This window comes from Nicotiana sylvestris, chromosome 8, assembly GCF_000393655.2.
Source record: "Nicotiana sylvestris chromosome 8, ASM39365v2, whole genome shotgun sequence".
Classification (NCBI taxonomy): domain Eukaryota; kingdom Viridiplantae; phylum Streptophyta; class Magnoliopsida; order Solanales; family Solanaceae; genus Nicotiana; species Nicotiana sylvestris.
The window spans coordinates 88,129,474-88,144,751 of record NC_091064.1 but is presented as its reverse complement, the minus strand read 5'-3'; the positions used below and the strand labels follow the sequence as shown (position 1 = coordinate 88,144,751).

General features: G+C 39.7%; 1 protein-coding gene across 1 annotated transcript; it reads right to left on the bottom strand.

Annotated features, from left to right (window-relative positions):
- Positions 1-302: 302 nt before the first annotated feature.
- On the bottom strand, positions 303-1,336 carry LOC138875347 (uncharacterized). Its single transcript, XM_070154172.1, has 2 exons — positions 998-1,336; positions 303-323 (listed from the first exon to the last, which is right to left on the bottom strand). Exons 1-2 carry the CDS (start codon positions 1,334-1,336, stop codon positions 303-305), a joined length of 360 nt encoding a protein of 119 aa, XP_070010273.1.
- Between the last annotated feature and the right edge of the window lie 13,942 nt (positions 1,337-15,278).

Sequence of the window (15,278 nt, the reverse complement as noted above, 5' to 3'; positions counted from 1 at the left end):
TTGGCCGTTTGGCCCTTACAGTAAATCCTACCTATCGAGACCTTTCCATTTCGAAATAATTTCCTTGCTAGAATGATTCGTTATTTGAGGGTGATCCCCCCTAGTATTCGAGGTTGATTGTAGAGAAATCTTGGATACTGTAAACATAATTTTTGATACCGATTTGTAATCAGCCTTTGATTCTAAGTTTGCATGATCCATTGTTGCCTCTTTAAAACCCTTGTTGGAAAACCCATTTAGGACAAAACCGGTCTAAGGAAAAAAGAGTGCAACGCGTGCTTTCAGACCTAAATACTCCATCATCATTGTTTCTTGTTGACCACCTGCAACCGTTAGTTTAAAACAAAAGAAAATAGAAAAGGGTCGTACCTTAGTAGTAATATCGTTTTAGGTGAGATATATTCCAATTGCTAGGTAGTTGTTCCCCATTCATAGTTTCGAGCATGTAGGATCCCTTTCCGGTGACTTCGAGAATCTGGTATGTTACTTCCTAGTTTTGGTCCAATTTCCCTTCGTTCAGATTTCGGGTGTTGAGGGTGACTTTCCTTAGTACCAAGTCCCCGATGCCGAAATATTGAAGATTGGCTCTTTAATTGTAGTATCTCTCGATCCGATGTTTTTGGGCGGTCAATCGGACAAGGGCGGCTTCACGTCTTTCATCTAATAATTCTAGGCACGTATTCATAGCCTCGTTATTTGACTCTTCTGTTGCATATTATAACCTAATTCTTGGTTCTCTGACCTCGACCGGTATCAGAGGTTCGGTGCCATAAACTAATGAGAATGGGGTAGCCCCAGTACTAGACTTCGACGTTGTATGGTATGCCCAAAGAACCTCGGGTAGAATTTCCTTCCAACTACCCTTTGCATTTGTTAGCCTCTTCTTAAGGTTCTGGATGATGGTTTTGTTGGTCGATTCGGACTGTCCATTTCTGCTGGGATGATAAGGTGTTGATAGGATTCTCTGGATCTTATGATCCTCGAGAAATTTAGTTACCTTGCTGTCGATGAACTTCTTTCCATTATCGCATACAATTTCGAAAGGCATCCCGAATCGACATATGATGTGATCCCAAATGAAGTCGATGACTTCCTTCTCCCTGTCATTCTCGAAATCCTGTTCTTTAACCCATTTAGAGAAATAATCAGTCATAAACAAAATAAATTGAGCTTTACCTGGGGCCCATGGAAGAGGTCCAACAATGACCATTCCCCACTTCTTGAACGGCCATGGGGACAAGACTGAATGGAGTAGCTCCCCAGGTTGTTGAATCATCGGTGCATGTCTTTGGCACTTGTCGTATTTTCGAAGAAACTCTTTTTCATCTTTCTCCATGTCGACCCAGTAGTATCCGGGGCTGATTACTTTGTGGACCAATGATTCGACCCCGGAATGATTTCTGCAAGCGCCCTCGTGAGCTTCCTTTAGAACATATTTGATATCTCATGGTCCCAAACATATTGCTAATGGACCATCGAACATCCTTCTGAACAAGGTCCCATCTTAGGACAAGGTGAATCATGTTGCCTTTGTGCGCAGGGCTCTCGACTCTTTTGAGTCCGAGGGAAACTTTCCGTTCTTCAGATACTCTATGTATTTTGTTTCTCCAATCCCAAGTCAAACTTGTGGAGTTTACCTCGGCATGGCCTTCCTCGATCACTGACCTTATGAGTTGCACGACAGCCCCCGAATTGAGTTTGCCTCTTTTGATCGACGACCCTAGGTTTGCGAGGGCATCGGCTTTGCTATTCTGATCCCAAAGTCCATTGTAGAATTACTTGTAGCTTGTCCAGGTATCTTTGTATTAGTTCTTCTCGGGCATCAAAGGTTACGTTAACCTGTTTTACAACAAAGAGGGAGTCATATGTTTCTTCGATTACCTCCGCTCCCAAGCCTTTTGCTAGTTCGAGACCAGCAATCATGGCCTCATATTCGGCCTCGTTGTTAGTTAATTTTATAGTTCTAATAGATTGTCTAACCACGTTACCTATGGGTGGTTTTAACACGATGCCGAGTCCATACCCTTTTACGTTCGAGGAATCATCCGTAAAGATCTTCCAGATTCCGGAGGATGTACCCGAGTTACCTAATAGTTCTCTTTCAACCTCGAGTACTAGGGCAGGTGTGAAGTTAGCCCCAAAGTCTGCCAAGATCTGAGACTTGATAGATATTCGGGGTCGATACTCAATATCGTACCCACTAATTTCTATAGCCCATTTGGCCAATCGTCCCGAAAGTTCGGGCTTATGCAAAATATTTCTAAGAGGATAAGTCATTACAACACATATGGGATGACACTGAAAGTATGGTTGTAGCTTCCTAGAGGCGCTTATCAAAGTAAGCGCTAATTTTTCTAGATGGGGATATCTAGTTTCGGCCTCTCCTAAGGTCCGACTAACATAATAGATAGGAAATTGCATACCTTGTTCTTCTCGGACCAGGACTCCACTTACTGATATCTTCGATACAACCAGATACAAGTAAAGTTGCTCATCTGCCCTCGGCGTGTGAAGCATATGCGGGTTCGATAAGTACCATTTAAGCTCCTCCAAGGCCTGTTGGCATTTCGAGGTCCATGTGAAGTTATTATTTTTCTTCAACAATGAAAAGAATCGATGGCTCTTATCGAAGGACCTCGAGATGAATCGCCCCAGAGCGACTATGTGCCTCGTTAACCTCTGCATGACCTTTATGTTGTCTACCACCATGATGTCCTTGATATCTTTAATTTTGTCGGGGTTGATCTCAATTCCTCGATTAGATACCATGAAGCCGAGAAATTTGCCTGAGCCGACCCCGAATGTTCATTTTTCTGAGTTGAGCTTCATGTTGTATTTCTTCAGTATACCAAAAGGTTCCTGCAAATGCTTGAAATGGCCCTCTGCTTCCAGGGACTTAACTAGCATGTCATCAATATAAACTTCCATAGATTTCCCTATTTGTTCTTCGAACATTCAGTTTACTAGGCATTGATAAGTTGTACCAACATTTTTTAATCCGAACGGCATTACATTATAGTAGTATGTCCCATACTTAGTGATGAACGAGGTCTTTTCCTGGTCTTCCAGGTTCATCTGTATTTGGTTGTACCCGGAATAGGCATCGAGAAAACTAAGTATCTCGTGTCCAGCCATGGCATTGATCATGCGATCGATATTAGGCAAAGGGAAAGAATTCTGGGGGCATGCTTTATTTAGGTTTTGTAATCTACACTCATTCTAAGTTTGTTCCCCTTCTTAGGGACTACTACTATGTTTTCTAACCATTCAGGATATTTTACTTCTCGGATGGACCCTATTTTGAGAAGTTTGGTTACCTCGTCTTTGATGAAAGCGAGTTTGACCTCGGATTGGGGTATTCTCTTTTGCTTCACCGGATGGAACTTCAGGTCCATGCTTAGTTTTTGGGTGGTGATCTCCGGTGGGATCCCTGTCATATCGAGATGGGACCAATCAAAGCAATCCATGTTAGTTTTAAGGAATTGAATAAGTTTTTTCCTGAGCTCGAGGGCTAGCCCCGTGCCCAGGTATACCTTTCGTTCTGGCTAGTTTTCGGCTAGTATGATTTGCTCCAGCTCTTCGACTGTTGACTTGGTGTCATCGGAATCATCGGGGACTATGAAAGATCGAGGAACCCTATAGTCACCATCCTCGTCAGTCCCTTTCTTCTCTTATTAGGTCGAGGCCGGTGTTTGTGGTTGCTATTTGACTTCCTGTTTTTCCTTCGAATTTGACCCCTTCATTGATGAGAGTGCCGATATCGGTATTACTTCATCGACAACAAACATTTCCTTGGTGGAGGGCTGCTCTCCGTAGACTGTTTTGACTCCTTCTGCCGTCGGGAATTTTAGAACATGGTGAGGGTCGAGGGCACCGCTCTAATGTTGTGGATCCATGGCCTCTCGAATAGGGCATTGTACCTCATATCACCCTCGATCACATGGAACGTTATCTCTTAGATGGTCCCATCCATGTTCACTACAAAGTTATTTCCCCTTTCGCTGTTTTACATGCCATGTTGAAGCCATTTAGCAGTCGGGTTGCAGGCACAATCTGATCCTGCAAGCCGACCTGTTCTACGACCCTTGATCGAATAATGTTGGCCGAGCTACCTGGATCAATTAAAACACGTTTAACTTGAGTCTTATTCATAAGTACAAATATTACTAATGCGTCGTTATAGGGTTGCATGATCCCTTCTGCATCTTCGTCATTGAAAGACAAGGTTCTTTCTGGTAGTAATCACGAGTTCGCTTCTCCCTTGTGATCGACACCTTGGTGCGCTTTAATACTGGTCCTTGAGGAATATCGACCCCTCCAACAATAATGTGAATCACATGTATTGGCTCTTCTTGCTCGTTCTGTCTATTTAAATCCCTATTTTTGAAGGGATTCTAGGCCTGATCACTTAAGAACTCCCGAAGGTGCCCCTCCTTGAACAACATGGCTTCTTCCTCCCTTAGCTACCAGCAATCTTCTATTATATGGCCATGGGTTCTATGATACTTACACATCTAATTGGGATTTCTCTGGGATGGATCGGTCTGCAGAAGTTGAGGCAATCTAGTATCTTTGACACATCCGATGGTTGATACAATGGCGGATGCATCAATGTTTAAGTTATATTCTGATAGTCGCGGTGCTTCTTTGGGCCCTGTCAAAACCATTCTTGCTCATGAGCCCTTGAGAGCTTTGACCTGGATCATTTCTTCTTTCACCTTGAAATAGGGTTGCACCTAGGCATGTTTCCTCTCCGATCTCCATTGTATGGTTGGTAGCGATCCTTAATCTAACATGGTTCCCGATCAATGTTCCTTTTGACTCTATCGACGGACCTAATATGATAAACGGACCCAGAAGGGGTCCCCAACTGATCTCCTTCGACCCTAATTTTTTATTTGTACTGATTATGCACATCGGCCCAGTTAATAGTTGGGTATTCGATAAAGTTCTGCTTTAGCTGTTGTGAAGCCACGAGCTTCGTACGTTTAGTCCTTGGGTGAAGGCCTTAACGTCCCAATCATTGACAACTAGCAATAGATCCATACATTCCATTTGGAATCGAGACACAAACTCTCAGAGCATCTCGTTATCCTTCTGGCTTACCTTGAAGAGGTCCGATTTCCTATTCTCAACCTTTATAGCCCCGGCATGTGCTTTGACGAAGGTTCTGCAACCATAGAAAAATAATCAATGGAGTTGGGTGGCATGTTATGGAACCATAACATTCTCGCTTCGGCAGGATCTCCCCGAACCTCTTCAACAATATGGACTCGATCTCGTCGTCCTCCAGGTCATTTCCTTTAATCACGCATGTGTAAGAAGTGACATGCTCATTGGGGGTCGGTCATTCCATTAAACTTGGGAATTTCTAGCATGATGAACTTCTTGGGAATCGGTTTAGGGGCCGCGCTCGGGGGGAAAGGTTTTTGCACGAACTTATTTGAATCCAAACCCTTCAAAATCGGTGGTGCCCCCGGAATTTAATCAACTCTGGAATTATAGATTTCCACTTTTTTTCCATTTGCTTCAATTTTCTTCTCCCCCGATTCAACTCGCTTTGTTAATTCCTCGAGCATCTTCATGATTGCGGGATCGGTCCCAGATCCACCTCCATTCGATCTCTTTGTCACCAATTCGGCCCTACGAACAACTTCCTGCGATGGCTCGGGCTCGATCCTTCTTGGTACATAGTTCTGGTTTTGGAGTTGTGCTATTGCACCTTGTTGAGTCTGCGTAATTTAGAATATCACTCGAAGGCTGATCCCGCCTTATTCACTGCCTTTTGCTTTCTGATCGGCTGGTCGAACGTCTCTGCGAATTCTACTTTTAGGATCGACTGCCAAATTCGCATTAATGGCAACATGGGAACTGACATCGATTGGGTCTATGGCCGGGACTCCATCGAGGTCAACTGGAGGCACTCAATTCCCTGGGGCAGCTATGTTGTCGTTCTCGCCATGGAGTCCAAGGCCTTTGTTTGTGTGTGTGTGGGTGCTGCTTGAGAGTTTGACATGTTGATCCTGGAATCAAAGATACTCACAAGAACAACTATAAAATAGTGTGTGTTACGAAAGTTAGTACTAGGAAATCACAATTATCTTTCCCCACGGTGGGCACCAAACTGTTTACTCTAAAAACGGATAATAATTGAATTTATACGTGGTTCTAAGGACACATGATCTTACTTGGCACAGACTGAGAAAATATGCAAATTGATATTGAAATTGACTGCAAATAGAAATAAAAGCAAACCAAAATAAACGTATATCTTTGGCCCTCGAGCTAGGCCGCCCTCGAACCAACGAATATTATACTGGAAACTATGAACTGAGCAGCAGAGTATTAAGAACTTAAGAATAAGATAGTATATTGCTTTATGTGAACGTGAATATGATGTTCCTTACAAATGATCAGACCCCCTTTATATAGTAGGGGATTCCTACCCTTAATACAATCCTAAATACGGTACGAAATCTTTAATCAGCCTCTTCTTGATACGTGCCGAGATTTACGCCGTGATCCACGCCCGATCGCGGATATTTTGGCTTTCCACTATTTTGTTCGGTAGGCTTCCCTCGATCTTGCTCGATCTCTATCCCGATTGGTCTCGATCTCTATCCCGATCGGTCTCGATCTTAGCTAGTCTCGATCTCGATCGGTCCCTGGGTCATGAGCTTGGCCATCTAACTTCACGTCACGGCTCGGTGTGACATGGGGTAGAACCCTGGCTTGTCACACCCTGGTCTCTATGGTATTTTCTGACTCAGTCCGGCGCTCCCCAATTTCCGTCCTTAGAGCTTTTATCAATCGTTCATCCGATCGGCTCCTTTGTTGGTTATCAGCATCTAACCTCATTTGTTTTATCCGGGCCTTGAGCATCTCGTTTTCCTGAGCCAACCTGTTCTTTTCTCCCAGATCGGTAGCAACTTGCACGTTGTGCTCATATTTTAGACCTTCCACTTGTTGCTTCAACTTGATGATTTCGGTACGATAACCTCTTTCTTTTGCCAACCAATCCTACTGCTTTTGCGATGACTCGGCGAAATTTAAGATGTGGGGTCTTTTAACCAGCCTTTCGTGTTCGAGTTCTCTTTTGTACCATGCAAGGTAACCTGGTGCCATTTCACTTTTGGCCCGATCCTACACACAAGTATCTGCTTTCAAATATTGACATTCATTCCAGATCTGGCGGATTTTTGCTTCAGGAAATTGTCCGTCAGGGCTTATCTCAATTGTTTGAGCACTAAGATCTTCCTCGTGTGGCACTATCTGATATCTTCCGAGTTGTCTCAAGACTCGGCAGGGCGCGTAAGGTTGAATGCTCTTAAGTCCCATCAGTAGGAAATGAGTTCTAGTTGCTGGCATATACATGATCTCATCAACAGGCAACCATCCCAGTGTCCACTGTATTTGGCTGGCAGTAAGAGCTTGAAAGAATGAAGTCCATGCCATAACTCCTTTGGGTAGACTGATCTCTTTGGTTCTCGTGTAAAACTCTTCTATGCAAGTCTTCTCCGAAGAAACATGGCTCAAAAATTCGGAACGATGGCAGAGATGTTCAGTCATCCATATTTGTAGCAGCAAGTTACAACCTTCGAAGAAATTCCCTCCGGCTTTGCAGGCTGTGAGAGCTCGAAAGATATCGGATACCACCATAGGCGCGAGAGTACTGTCATTTTGAGTGAGCAAAGTACTGACGACCCCGGATATTTTCAGATCAATATTCCCATCTTTCCTCGGAAATACCAGAAGGCCCAAAAATGTTATCATGAAAGCCACCCGTCTGTGCTTATCCCACTTCTGACGACTTCCTTTGCTGCATAGCTTGTTAATTGGATTGTTGAATCCTCCTACATGACCATACCTGTCGTATATGAAGCATGGATTACAGAAACCGGCGGCCAAATCTGGGTTATGGACCGTCCTGGGTATTTTTAGTGAGTCTAGAAATCGATGCACCGTGACAGCTCTTGGGGCGACCAGGTATCTTTGCCTTAATGGAAGTTCAGCATTTCCGATGTACCCAGCCATTTCCTCCAGAGTTGGGGTGAGTTCAAAATCGGAGAAGTGGAAAACATTGTGCGCTGGGTCCCAGTAAGTGACCAAAGCTCTTATGATATCTCCCCGAGGCTGGATTTCCAGTAAACCCGTGAGACCTTTCAGAATATTTCTTGACTTCATCTTGTCCTTCAAGACCTAGATCATTCCACCATAGCCGTAACTTGACAGGGATTTTAGTCATTATCGAAAAGTGCTCATTTTGCATTGTACTCATCCTGCACATTTATTAAGGTGATTATGCCAACGAAAAACTTTTATTAGACTCAAAAAAAATAAAACTATCTATGTTTTTTTTTTTAAAAAAAAAGATTTTGTTTTCAAAATAATGGACTCGGTTTTTAAATGCGGCCTTTTAGTACTTCGGGAATGAAGATTTTAAGGCTGCGAGGATCAACCGGTCAAAAATAAAAACGATGACCAAAGATGACCGTTTATGCAATGTCAGCCTTCCGCCATCCCTTTAGGGAACATTCGGCTGTTTTTTACAACAAAAACATCACTTGATTTTTTTTAGAATGGTGACACGACATTGGGAATGTGGCCTCACAGAGCCTCGGGGACGAGGATTCCAAGGTTGTCAAGCAAATTGGTCAAAGTTCAAAATGACAAAAATGGCTGTTTGTGCAAAGTCAGCCTTCTGGCGTCCCTTTCGGGAATATTCGGCTATTCTTGACAAAACAGCATCACCCTACTCATTTATGATGAAGTTAAAAAAAATTCTTACATTTTTGCTATTTCTGAAAAAGGGGAGGTTGGACCCGATGAGGGTTGCCTACGTATCTCACATCCTGTGAGAATCAAACCGGCGTAGTTCGGTCAATCAGGCGTAGAGTACAAATAAACTAAACCCCTTCTGACTACAATCTTTTAAAGGAAAAAAAAAAGTATTTTTCTGGAATTTTTTTTTATTTATACTTCATTTTTTTTTTAAAGAAAATATTTATGAATTTTAAACTTCTTTTCACACCTTTTTTTTTAAATTTCGAAAATCTTTTTTTTTAAAGAGTAACAAATACCTTTTTTTTTTGAGTTTTGATTTTTCTCCCTTTTTTTATTTTTAAATAAATACCCGTTTTTGGATTTGAAAGTGATTAAAAGGAATTTTTTTTTTGTTTTTTTTTGTTTTTATATATAAATCAAACTAAAAGAAAAATTTTGTTTTCATTTTTTTTTAAAAGAAAATTCCGGTGAGGTTTTGACACTACTTGGACATTAGTTTTATCTTTTCCAAAATAAGTAATTATCTTCCTATGCTGCTATTTTTCTCTTTTCTCCCTATTTTTTGAATTTTTTTTTAGAAACCGGTCAGCATGCAGATCTGAAGCAAATAAATGCGCCAACAAACGGGATGCAACAGGATGGTCTTTTCATTTCAGGTTGCCTGTCCTAGACGGACCCAACCCCTGTGTTGAGTCCCCTACGTCAAATGCAACATGATGCAAATAATCGTTCCTACTAGGGATCCAGCATGAGGTTTCGTTATGCTAGGTTTATAACCTGGGTATATGTTTTAGACTGTGTACCCGAGCAGACAACTCGAGTCGAGGAGGGGGCTACGTACCGGGGACCCGCGAGATCGTCCGGCTTTGTAATTTGTCCGGCCTCTTTCTTATTTAAGGTATTGACACTAACAGAATGGGGAGTCTCGACCAGCGAGCTTCTCCCCGGAGGTAAGAAGAGAAGGGTTTCGACACAGTTTATATACAGTTCAGATGATATCAAAGCGGTAAAAGACAACATTTAGCACGTTATGCCAAAAACATGTAATAAAGATCAGATAATAAAGCCAAATATAACAATTATTCTAAGCTCGAATTCTTGAACCCTGAACCAAAGGCTCTGGGTTCGAATTTCCCCAGCAGAGTCGCCAGAGCTGTCACACCTCCTTTTTGCGCGCCCGCCCCGAAGGGTTGAATGCGCGAGGGAGTTTTTCCAATTTAAGTGACAATATTCGAAATGGGATTATTTAATTAATTCAGAGTCGCCACTTGGGAAAGGTTTGGCTTTTGGTGTCCCAAGTCACCGGTTTATCTTGAATCCCAAATCGAGGAATATATTCGAGGAATATATATCCAAATGAAGTCTGCGAACCAGAAATTCTAAGTAAGGAATTCTGTTGACCCGAGGGAAGGTGTTAGGCACCCTCGAATCCCGTGGTTCTAGCACGGTCGCTTAAATTGTTATAATGGCTAGATATCTGATTTATTACATGTTATTACTTATGTGCTTTCATTAAGTTTAAAACCGCTTTTATTATTATTTATTTTTTATGGAATTGCAACATTGTAAAAATGCATTTCGAACCATGTCACAATCAATGCGCCCATGGTTGTTAATACATTCCGACTCCGTTGAGATTTGGATTTGGGTCACATAAATGCGCACCCGAATTTAAGAAGGTAAGATTATTAAAATGCACGCCTGAAGCAATTATCGTATTATTATTTCTGGGTAAGGCCGTGGAATTTTGCTAAACGGCTCATCCCGAAGTCTAAGTAATTTTAATTAAACATTTATCGAGGGCCCCGCAATTTGTGCGTTTTATTTGGCGAGGCTCATCTCATTTATTTTTATCAGGATAATCCTAAAGTGCCTACATTTTCTATTAAAATTGTCTCTACAAAAATGAAAGAGAAAAGGTCTTAATTTATTTACATGCTTGAATTATTATAGTTGAGTTTCGAATATGATTCGTAAATTCTGAAAAATGATACAAGCAAGGCAGTCCGTTGCCAATACGGGCACAGGCTCACGTATTACTACCTAATTATATTATACTAGGCATGTTCTCAGTTTGTCAAATTAAAAAAAAAATTGGCAATCTAATTTTAATCCTAAAACAATTACATGCTGGAATTAACCAATATTATTTAACTAAACAATTTTCTTACAAGTTCCGAAATGGTCTATTCGTTTGATTCTTAACTTAGACGGAGTTACTACACCATTTATTTATTTACTTGGCAATCTAATTTTAATCTAAAACAATTACATGCTGGAATTAACCAATATTATTTAACTAAACAATTTTCTTACAAGTTCCAAAATGGTCTATTCGTTTAATTTTTAACTTAGACGGAGTTACTACACCATTTATTTATTTTTAAGCAATATATAGATAGTTCATCCGTTAAGCTATCGTTGGATGTTCCACTATATATACATTAAATAGCTACATGATTCCGATTTTTGTAAGCTAAATAATTTATATATACAAATAAAATTAAGAATATAATTCAAAATAAATTTAGAACTTCAATTCTTCATTTTTCGTATTCATGCTTCCTGTTTCAGTTTACAATAATCAGCGTGTCAGTTGTGTACCTGATAGTGGAAGCAAAAGAAAAGTGAGAGATCAGCAGAAATTCAGTAGCATACAACAACATCAATCCCAGCAACTAGTAACAACCAGCGACGAGAAACTTAGTGACAGATTTTAAAATCAAGACAAAATCCGGAAACAACAACAACCAACGGACAGAAGCAAAGGGAAACTTTTCAGATTTTTGAAAGACTAGTTAGTGTTTAACCCTTAATTTCTCAATCCGTATCTCAGAATATTTGGACTATATATCAGGTGTATATTCTTCTTCTTTTGAATTTCCAGAATGTTTTTCTTTTTGTTTTTCTAAAGTCTTAGTATTTTTTTTTCGGAATTTTCTCTCTTAAATTCTTCTCCTCCTTAAATCTGATTCAAGACCTCTCTATATATCCCCCAACCCATAAATCTTTTAATCAATTAAAATCAACCCATTTTCTCTACCAAACCCATTATCTTCCCACTCATCCCCATTACATTAAATAAATATATCACACCACCCCATTATATTTTGTCCCCCATGCCTAACATAAACAAATACAAGATTCCCCCACACTAAAATTTGTCTTGTCCCCCCTTTATATTAAATAACTATATCACAACCCACCCCATTTCATTTTGTCCCCCATGCTTCATATAAACAATTACAAAATATACAATTCCTAAACTACCCCTCCGACCCTATTACAAAATACTATTTTACCCCCGAAAGTACTATGAATTACCAAACTACCCATCAGCTATAACACATCAATTAATCAAACTTAACCAAAATATAGACAATATGATTAATTTCTAACAATGTTCAAACAACAAATTTCATGAACATGATTTCTTCAACATTTCAACAACAAATCACATGAACATGATTTCTTCAACATTTCAACAACAAATCACATGAACACAAATTGAACAACAAAGAACAACTAAAATTTGATTGAACAATATTTTAGCAACAAACAATCCTATTTTCGGATTCAACAACAACAACAAACAAGTATATTTAGATTTCTAAATTCAATAATATTGAACTTAAAATCAACTACTCTAACAACATTACAACAAACAATTCCTATCTTAAACTTAAACAAGATTATGAGACAAATTCAAGAAATAATCATAAATGATAAACAAGAAATCAAACTATACAAAATTCGGATTCAAGATCATCCAAACAAAGTATGAACATGAATGAATCTATTTTAACACAACAAACATGACGGATTAAAACGATTAAATCAATATATTTCCTTTAACACAACTAAATTCTTTTTAGACAAATAACAAATAATTAATTAAATTTCAATTTGAATCTAACAAACATTAAACCAACAAATATTCACTTATACAACAATACAAACATGAAATAAACATGAAAAACAATTAATTAATCTTTCATTTGAAATCTGAAAAATTAATTTAACAAACAACACATGAACATGAACTAAAAATTAATTCAAACGATAAACAAAAGAAACATTTGCCGATTTTAGATTCGAAAATATCAAAACAAAAATACGGACAAAATAAAACTCAAAAATCTACTAACCGGAGATGAGCAACGATGAATTCGATCGTATGGACTGTTTCGACGAACCTCAAACATGGGAATAAATCTGTACGGACTCAACGACGAACTCAATGACGAACTCACCTTTCTTGTAAAATTGAACGAACTCAAAACGACGCTCGACGACCTCGACTAAAACTCGACCGAACGAAAAGGTGGCAGCAGCTCGTCTGAAGATACAGCAGCTGGAAGTGTGCTTGGTTTGTTCGCGCGAAGAAGATGAGGGCAGCAACAGTAGTGTGAAGACAGCTTGGCCATGGTGATTTCCAAGCTCGAAGAGAACGAAACAGTAACGGAGGTCGTTTGGCCATGGAAACGAATGGTCGACGAGGGTAATGACAACAGTGGCATGATGGGTCTGTTTGGTTCGAACTGGAGGAAGAGCAGCTGTTCGTCGAGGAGGAGGAAGGTGGTCGACGCAGCAAGCAGAAAACTCGAGCTTGAAGCAGCGTCAATGGCGGGAAGGCAGCTTGGCCATGGCGATGCTCGAGCTTTGAAGAAGAAGAAGCGAGGCAGCAACTCGTCGATGGCAGAAGCAGTAGTTCGTCAAGCTCCTACTCGAGCAGCCATGGACGTTGCAAGCAGAAGCAGGAACGAGGTGAAGGGGTTAGCCATGGAGGGAGTGGCCGTGAGGGAGTCGGACAGGTGCTCGGGTGGTGGTGTTTGGACGTGAGGGAGTCCGGACTGTGTCCATGGTGGTGGTGTTCGCGGTGGGAAGGTGATGGGTGGTGGACGCAGAAGAAGGGAGCTGGTTTGGGCAGCCATGGATGGGGTGTTTTTGGAGTTTGGAGAAGATGAAAGTAAGGAAGGGGGCGGACCATTTTTTAGGGTTTTTTTTTTGTCTTGTTTTTTTTTCTTTTGTTTTGTTTTTTGAATGAAGAGGGTGGTTGGGTTAATGGGTTAATGGGGCGGACCGGGTCGACCCAGTTTGAAGTGGACTGGGTCATGGAGAAGATTGGGCAATTTTTTTTTTTTGGGCCTGTGGCTTGAAATCGAAGAAGAGGCCCAATTCCTACTTTCTTTATATTTTCGCTCTCTTTTCTTCTTTTATTTTTCTAAAACTAAATTATAAAAATACTTAAACTATTATTAAGAACTAAATTAAGTCATAAAAGCGCAAATTAACTCCCAATATCAATTAACGCACAATTAAATAATAATTAAGCATAAAATTGTATATTTGGACATTAAATGCTAAAAATGCAAACGATGCCTATTTTTGTAATTTTTTTAATTTTTGTAAAACACATCTAATTATTAACAATTGTAGAATTAAATCCTATATGCAAAATGCGACATATTTTTGTATTTTTATTAATTTAGCAAATAAACACGCACAGACAAATACAAATAATTATTCAAAATATCACAAAATTGCACACCAAAGAAAAAATCATTTTTTTATTTTTTTTATTTTTGGGAGTAATTCTCATATAGGGCAAAAATCATGTGCTTACAGATGCAAAGAGAGAGTAGCATTCTCAATACAGAACATGAATAGCAAAGTAGACAGGAGTGCAAGAACGGTAAAATAAACACATAGGGATGATGATGAAATCGAAATTAAGGCATACCAGTTTCAGGAAACAAATAAGTAAAAGCTGAAGTCTTGTAAACCAAATTGCAAGCAAACAGTACAAAAGATCTCAGAAGAGAGTAGAGTATTGAAAGAGTATTGAAATTGAGAGGTGTGTGTAAAGTGTTGAATTCGAAGTGTTGAACTGAAGGTTCAAGGTGTCTAAGTGCAGAATGGTCGTGCCCCTTTTATAGTGCAGAAAACCAGTAATAAAAGGTAAGGGAATAGTTTGCAATCAATCACACAGAATCTCCCTTCAGTTAAGGGATTCTGATTTCAAACGGGTAAAAGACAATTAAGGAAAGATTTGGATTAAAATCTTTTCCAAAGTAGTACAAGAAGGGAAAATACATAGAAACTATTTAAGGAAAGAGTTTGATAGCAACACGTTTTGTGCAAATAAGGAAAGACAATCAATCATCAGCAAGTAATAATAAGAAATTGAGTTTTGGTATGAATGAATCCAACCAGAAAAGGTGAAGAAAGGTTTAATTTAAAGAAAATCAGTAACAATCAATCGAACCTTATTAAAAGGAATTCTGAATCAATCACAAATTGCAAAATCTCTTTTGAAGGAAGAATTCTTCATATATAAAGCATACAGACATGTCAAACAAGAAAGAATTGTCATGCTAATTAGAAAGAATCTAGCATACAAAAGAGTTCAGAGTTAAAAGGGATACAAGTTCAGTATGGCAGACTCATAATGAGTCTGAGAGTCTAGGGTTCCAAAGTAGAACCCTAACCCG